This window comes from Montipora capricornis, chromosome 9 (genome assembly GCF_036669925.1).
Source record: "Montipora capricornis isolate CH-2021 chromosome 9, ASM3666992v2, whole genome shotgun sequence".
NCBI lineage: Eukaryota > Metazoa > Cnidaria > Anthozoa > Scleractinia > Acroporidae > Montipora > Montipora capricornis.
In genome coordinates, this window is record NC_090891.1 from 41,387,926 (window position 1) to 41,395,425 (window position 7,500).

The 7,500-nt window shown below is 41.2% G+C and overlaps 2 protein-coding genes across 4 annotated transcripts in view; one reads left to right on the forward strand and one right to left on the reverse strand.

Annotated features, from left to right (window-relative positions):
* LOC138015819 (ankyrin repeat and SOCS box protein 13-like) overlaps nucleotides 1-6,700 on the reverse strand; it is an 8,862-nt gene extending 2,162 nt beyond the window's left edge. Inside the window, exons 1-3 of one of the 3 annotated variants that reach the window (XM_068862933.1) lie at nucleotides 6,547-6,700; nucleotides 3,986-4,099; nucleotides 2,396-2,697 (exon numbers count right to left, since the gene is read on the reverse strand). In XM_068862933.1, the coding sequence (XP_068719034.1) occupies nucleotides 2,396-2,689 (294 nt within the window). In that variant the 5' untranslated portion in view covers nucleotides 2,690-2,697; nucleotides 3,986-4,099; nucleotides 6,547-6,700. Of the gene's footprint in view, nucleotides 1-2,395; nucleotides 2,723-3,985; nucleotides 4,100-6,546 lie in introns of all 3 variants that reach the window. The other 2 variants (XM_068862932.1, XM_068862934.1) reach the window with 2 other exon arrangements.
* Nucleotides 6,701-6,888: 188 nt separating this feature from the next.
* Nucleotides 6,889-7,500, forward strand: part of LOC138015620 (uncharacterized) — a 55,796-nt gene continuing 55,184 nt past the window's right edge. The window contains exons 1-2 of the mRNA XM_068862705.1: nucleotides 6,889-7,228; nucleotides 7,357-7,500. The exon at nucleotides 7,357-7,500 is cut by the window's right edge and continues 2 nt beyond it. Coding sequence (XP_068718806.1) covers nucleotides 7,024-7,228; nucleotides 7,357-7,500 — 349 coding nt within the window. The 5' untranslated portion in view covers nucleotides 6,889-7,023. The remainder of the gene's footprint in view (nucleotides 7,229-7,356) is intronic.

The window sequence follows — 7,500 nt, forward strand, 5'->3', positions numbered from 1 at the left end:
AAATCGCGCGCTGTGATTGGCTACCCGAGCCGGGCAAGATGGAGCTTTCTTGCCCGCTCGGGATTTCTCGCTTGGTCCCACAAGATCAAAGATCATTTTTTGGTGTTTTAAGTCATATAATAAATCCTTTATTGACCAAGCTTGTTCAGTCAAGATGGCTCGATATTGGCCTCGTTCTTTTTTTCGTGTTTATGGACCTTGACTTCGTCTCGGTCCATAAACACGCAATTTGGCCACTATCCAGCCATCTTGACCGCACGTTTGGTCAATAACCCGTATGTACAACTCTATTGGATACACAGTCGTTTCGATACAAGTCGATTCGATACAAACTGAAGTCATTTCGAGAAATCACCAAAGTTGATTCGATAAACGTATGGCAGCTACATCGTTTGCAATAAAGATCGATAGAAGTCTCGCTCGAACATTCTCAAACATACGTAGTTTTAAGGTTGGTTGTTCGACGTTCTGCATGCATTGAATCAACTTCATGTATCGAAACAACTCAACTTGTATCGAATCGACTTGTATCGAAACGACCGTAACCGAAGAAAGGACGGGGGAAGCAGAGATAGCGCAGTGGTGCGAGCACTTGACTCCCACCAATGTGGCCTGGGTACTATTCCCAGACTTGGTATCACATATGGGTTGAGTTTGTTGGTTCTCTTCTCTGCTTCAAGAGGTTTTTGTCTGGGTACTCTGGTTTTCCCCTCTCTTCAAAAACCAAACTATGATTTGATATTTGCTGTCTGATTTGATTTCTGTACAATGTCCCCAATAGACCGTATTCATATTCTCAGTATTTGACTGGAACTTTGCATTTCAAAACATTTCCCCGCATTAGCCTCCATTGCAAGCTAGTCCAATACTGACAATACAAATATGGTCTATTAGTACCACAGTGCAAAATACAGTTGACACTTCAATAAAGCAGAAGCTCGTGAATTTGAAGAGTTTAAACCTTGTTTAGAGCTGGGGTTTTTTGAGTCTAAAAGTTTCCTTTTTCCATGCATGCAGCTTTGATTGGATTTTTGTCCACATTTGGGCATAACATTGGTGTCCTAAATAAAATCCCCACTTCAAGGTCACATGCTTCCAAATAAAGTTAACTAATTCATTCATTGATGTAACAAAGGAGAATAGCACTCTGGGTATTAAAATAGTCAAGGAAAAAGTACTGCTTAGACTTTCAAGTCTTCTGGGATAAGGACAATAAACTGCAGGCCATGTTTCCCCACCCTTGTTCATGTCCGTGGGACACTGAAGAACGCATTCACTGTTCCAAAAGAGTAAGGCATGGAGTTTCCAGCGTTATGGGCTTGCCTATCCTCTCCGGCAAAATGAGGCCAGCTTAGAAGCTCAATTCAAAATGGGCTAACGTGAAGTATGTCACACCCCCGGAGGGGGGTGGGGGGTACTTGGGTCAATTTTCGCTGGATATGTGCCACTGGCCTCTCAGAACCCCTTTCCCTTTATAGGCTATTTTATGCCCAATTATAAGCCCCATCTTAGTCACTCTTGGGTAAATATAATTTTCGCGACCCCAACTTAGTCACTTTCTGTTTACGCATAAACCTTACATGATAGCCTTTTAATTGTAATTTCAAAACGGAATATAATGCGACTAGTAAATATTAAATCAACAGCACTACAGTTCTTTCTGTAACAACTTTTTTTTTACCGCGAATCTTTTCAATTTTAAATCTCACTAGCCAGAATTTTCTTACTGCCAAAATCCCGACAATTTGCGACCCCATTCTAGTAACTATGTCAGGAACTCTGTTGAAAATGCATCCCCACTTTAGTCAAGCCAGTTGTGAAAATGCGACCCCATCTAGCAGCACATTCCCATTAGACCATTAATAGGAAGTACACCCCCTGGGGTCACACCACGTAAACTGGTGTTTTGAAGTCTATGAATGCATGTAACTAGATATAGAATGATCTTGATGGGTATCGCAAAATTCCTATTACTGCTACTGTTCGGAACTGAAAGTTTCTATTTTTGTGGGACATGAGGACCCTGGGTCCCAGTGATGCAGGGGCTCGGGACACCCCGCATAAATTTTTCCATGTGCTCGTGTGTTTATGTTGAATTTGTTGTGTCGAGTAGAAATTGTAATCCTTGTTGCGTTTGAAGAATAAAGCGTTGAATTCAGCTACCCTTCCTGCAATAAACAGTTATAGTGCTGTAAGATGCACTTAAAATAACTCAGGCTTACTCTGTTGTTACAAATGGGTGGTTGACCCTGAGAAGTAACATGACGTTTTCTGAGGTCAATCAAAAGGATTGCGCTTGCATTTCATTAATCAAATTTTATGAATACAACAAAAATTACTGTTGTTCTGTAACAGCACAGCTCTGTAAAATAAAATAAAAAATATACCCTGGTACCTCAGCTCCCTCAGAGATCAAAATGGACACTGCAGCTGGATGCCCACCAAAGCATGCTTCATGCAAGGGTGTCATGAGATCAACAGACCCTCCATTCACATGAGCTCCACAAGATATAAGTAACTTTAAAAGATCTACATCTCCTCGCTTTGCGGCAACATGGAGGGCTGTCTGGTGATTTCTCGGATTTGCAAAGTTGACAGACACATCTGGACGGGCCAGTATACTCTTAATGTACTGTAATGGATGTCTGTTTTCACTGATTGCTTGAAAAAAAAACTCATTTGGGTCCATCCTTTAAGCTGCAGAAAAAGAAAAGAAAACATGCTACAAGGCATTGTGCAATTTAAATTTAAAGATTTAAAGTAACAATAATAATAATAATAATAATAATAATAAGCATTGCCAAGGTCAACAGAATGTGGACCATCAGTCAAAAAGGGTTTGGGGAGAAGAGTTGAACTGCCCATGGCTAGACAATCACGAAAAGAAGTGTGAGGAGAAGACAGAGAAGTACAGGCTCTTGTGATGGGAGAAAAAGAAGCAATACCCTGCATACAACATCGAGCAGTGCAACATTACCATTGGCGTGTGAGGGGGATGGTTGAAGCAACTCAAGGGAACAATGAGAAAGTTATTTTGTGCTAAAGGGAGAGATGTCTTGTGGAAAATGCAGAGGGCAGTTATCTCAAGCTCAATATAGTGTTAACAACTGCATCGAGCTGAGTGGAAGGTGGGTGCCTGGGATGTCCAGGGGCCTCCACTGTGATCAGCCAGCCCCTAGACAGTAAAACGCTCCCATGGCTAGCAATCCCCGCAACCCAGTCATGAGCCCCCACACACAGGGACATCCGGGAACCCGTCACACTGTGATAACAGTGGAAAGAGAAAAAAAAGGGGGGAGGGGTAGTGGGAGGGAAGCAGAAAAATAAGAAGGCACAACCGCTTAAAGAAAAGCAAAGGCCGCACAACGCTCTTCCCAACGTGGATCCAAATAACCGCTACACTGAGACCGTGTGACCTACGTGAGCCTGTGCACGTATGCCTGAGACCGCTGACCGCTAAGCAAACCACTCCATCATGGACCCCGATGCACAAGAAAACCAGCATCTCTTTGTTGTTAACTAGGTTAAATTGTATTTAACCACATCAAACTTCCAAAGTGGTTGTTGCTTCACGACAAAGACGAGCAATAGAAGAAGAAAATTATGCTATTTCCTACCCCTCCTTACCAACCGGGCACCATTCCCCAGAAAAACCTCTTGGAGTAAAGTGGATGACCAAAAAACTCAAATTAACCCACATGTTTGGTTGAGTCCCGCAATCAATTCCAGGACACACGGGTGACAGTCAAGTTTGCTCACCATTGCACTAACCAAACCCTCCCTATTCGTTTACTCGGGAGCTTTTCGGGACAAATGAAACAACAATAATAATTTATTATTGTGCAAGTAGACCCAATAAATTTCTAAGAATCCCAACTGGCTGTTTACAAGAGCAGCTGGGTGTTTAAATTAAGGCACATTTTGAACAACTTTGGAGAGCAAGTATAATGAGAGCAGGACTTGAACCAAAGACTAGTTCACTCACCTAACCACTCAGCTGAGATATGTCCAGAAATGCACGTAACTGAGGGTGTGCCGATTTTGAAGAGCATCACAAAGTACTCTGTTACTCTCGTTTCTAACTTCATATCAGGCGTGTCTTGGAATACAGACAATTTATGTCTCAGTGTCCTCAGTGTCCCCTTAACGCTGTTTCTCAAATATAGATAAACAGCTGCATTTATCCCAACCAAAGAATAACGCTTAACAAAACACTTTCCTTATTGTTCAAAATGTGTTGCAAATGCTTAGACTTAAAGGTTCCCTGCCAGCAGAGGTCTCTTTTCTTTTGTGTTTGCTGGTCTGACAACCCGGGGGGGGGGGGGGGGGGGGTACACCCATAAAGTCCGGATAGGTGTGTGCCGCGAAGGGTCTTAAACCCTGACCCTATTTAAAGAACAATCCAACGAAAATTGATACCCTATTTAAGGCCCAAATCCGAAAAATGACATCCTATGCAAGGGAAGAACAAAAACTCAAAATAGCTTGAACCGCCACGCAAAAACACAATCTTTTTAAAGTCGCTTTGGCAATACTTTAACTTTGACAGATCATTTGTTTTCCGCTTAACTGGGTGAACTTAGGTGAGCATCTAATCACTTGTATTTCTGGACATAAGTGACTCAGCTACACTACCTCCCTCCTGTACTGGCAAACAGCGATAAGCAGGCTCTGAACAATCGATGGAAATAGATCATCGGAAAGTCAATCGATCAATCGATGGCAATCGATTACGGTTAATTAATTGGCATTGATTGGCATGGGCCAAGCGATGACCAATTGATAATCACACAAAAGTGGTGGTGAAATTCATTGAGTACCATCGAGTTGGCATTCTTGTTGGTAATCAATAAAGATCGATGTTATTTAATAATAATATTAATCAATTCTCATAGATTATTAATGACATTAATAATCAATGACAATCAATAATCACAAACTTGCTTGATCGATTATCCATCAACTATCAATATCAATCGATTAACTGATAACGATTTCCATCGATTGTTATCGATTTTCATCGATCATCGATTCCATCGATTGTTCAGGTCATGGGATAAGTTAGGGCAAAGGGAGTATCATTAACTCAAAACACCATAAAGCCATTATATTATGCATTGTCTACGATAAAGGGGATTTTCATGGTACAACTTGTTCTTGTGACTTTCGTAAATAGCACTGCATCATGACTTTCGACCATTCGCACACAGCCCAATTAACTCAGTAAATACTTATGCGACATGATTTACTAAAGATTCTCAGTTGAGTGTGACACTAGGGAAGTTTGGTGACAAAGTTTCAGCGTTGAAGTTACCATATTGCCAAGGGCAACTTGCTTCGTTTCCAAGGGTAACTTTTTGGGGGTTTGATGTCATTTAAGGACGTTCGCGCCAATTGTTTCTGCGCATCCTTACTGCGCATGCAAATGCACACGCCACGTCATACACGAGCGCGCGCACTAAGTAATAAAATGAGAAATGATAGGGCAAAAGGCCATTGCTATAGCTTTGCCTGCATTTAACGCTCTTGGACGTTCGGTGACCCCTATTTTTCTTTCCAGAAACGGATTTTATTTACAATTATCTCCACGTTGTCCAAAAATGAACAAAAAATCAATGTGGGAAGTTAAAAAAATTTCAAGATTTCTGCTCACGGGAAATCAAATCCTGCCATCTTGCGGCTGCAAGGCGCATGAAACTGTGGTCGCTAAATGCGAACTTGATCTTTAAGGAACCTCGCCAGTTGACTAAATTCATTTAATAAGTCCACTTAAACAATATTTGGCAGAGAAGATTTCACTTCAAAGATTTAATTGCAATATATTTGGGTTTACAGACACTGGCCTTATTCGCTAACAAAGCCCGATTTTGTCACATTTTGGGTGTTTTTCCGGGCATGTTCTCTCCAAAATGAAGTCGGTTACCCCCCATTTTTTTTACATTTCTGACATAACTAACTCATTATCTTACAGTGGTAAAAGTTTCAGAAAAAAATCAATGTTGAAAAATTTTCGCGCGAACGTAACGGTCGGCAGTTTGAATTTAACCGTTACCAGTTGTAGATTTTGGCGGGCTCATCGCTCGTGACGTCAAGGCACTGAAAGTTAATCTTGGAAACAAAGGAAGTTGCCCTTGACAACATGGTAACTTGAACGCTGAAACTTTGTCACCAAACTTCCCTAGTGTCATACTAAACTGAGAATCGTAGTTAGGTGAAGTCATGACGTAAGCCAGTTGGCCAGTTGCAGTGCCAAAGTCGTACCGTCTTTAATCGCAATTTTGAGGTAGACGAAGAATCGGAACCCATTTTTCAACTTGAGGATTTTGGGCCCGTCTCTCTGCTCCTTATTGCCGAAAAAATTAATATCACTTTGGTACATATCGAAACTCTCAAATCTAGCTGAAACCGCATGTACTTAAGATAATTTTTTTGCAAAAGGTATGAGTCAGACGACGATATTAACTAGAAGATAAAATCAGTTACTTTTCCATGCAATTGTAAGGCTTTCAAGTAAGCTGACTAGGGATTTCTTAGCAGTAATTCTACCTTCGACAGCAAACATTAACAGCATCTACTGTGGCCGGCTTCACGTTGTCAACAAGGCCTGGCCACAGAGGGAGGATAGATTCCCGTGTAGGGGAGGTATGAGTTCGAAAGTGAAATAAAAATTCGTGAGTCTTCGGTAGAAGAAATACTCAACTTTATAAGTTATCAGTTATGATTTTATCATTATATGCTGAAAAAGAAAAAAAGGAAAATTAGTTTCGATGTTTTATAGCTGTTTTATAAAGTTCGGTTAATCTCATCCCAGAGGGGGGCGAGGTTTCCTTCCCGCGCTTTGCTTGATTAGCATTTCAGTCACGCGGTCATAATCGTGCTTTGCTTGAAGCAAAATGGCTGTCACGGAAGATTGGCAATCATAATGACTACTGGCTAGCTTGAATTTCATTTTCTTTGGCAACTTAAAAGCCATGCAGAGAGAAGTCAAGCGAAGGAAATATCTCTTAAAGTTGTTCGAGGAAAATGTTGGCTCCGCTGAAGAAAGGTCAAGTTGGCATTGACCGAGTAGAGGTATCAAGCTCTGACTTGGATGAAGACACTCCACTCTTATCGCGTTTGAATTCGGAAGGAGCTAATCGACTGAATAATGCTGGTAGACCACGTCCACGGCCTATTAAAACTAAAATAGCAGGCTTTGTCATCCCACGAAAAAAGAAAGCGGCAAATGGTATGAATAAGCAACTACGTCAATTTGTATTACAACGCAGGTATTCATGATCTCGAATGTCTTGTTTCTTCAAATCGGATCGCGTAAGTGCAGTAAGATTATTGCAGACATATTTTTCTTATTTCTAGAACTTCTTCAGCTTTCCAATTTTAATACAAGAGAAGGCAAGGATCTTCTTCGAAATGTCGTGCAGACTTTCAGAGACCCGAATTCCGAAGCTTCCTTCAAATTTGAAAAGCTGGAACTTGTTTCTAACGATCAGCTGTCCAAAG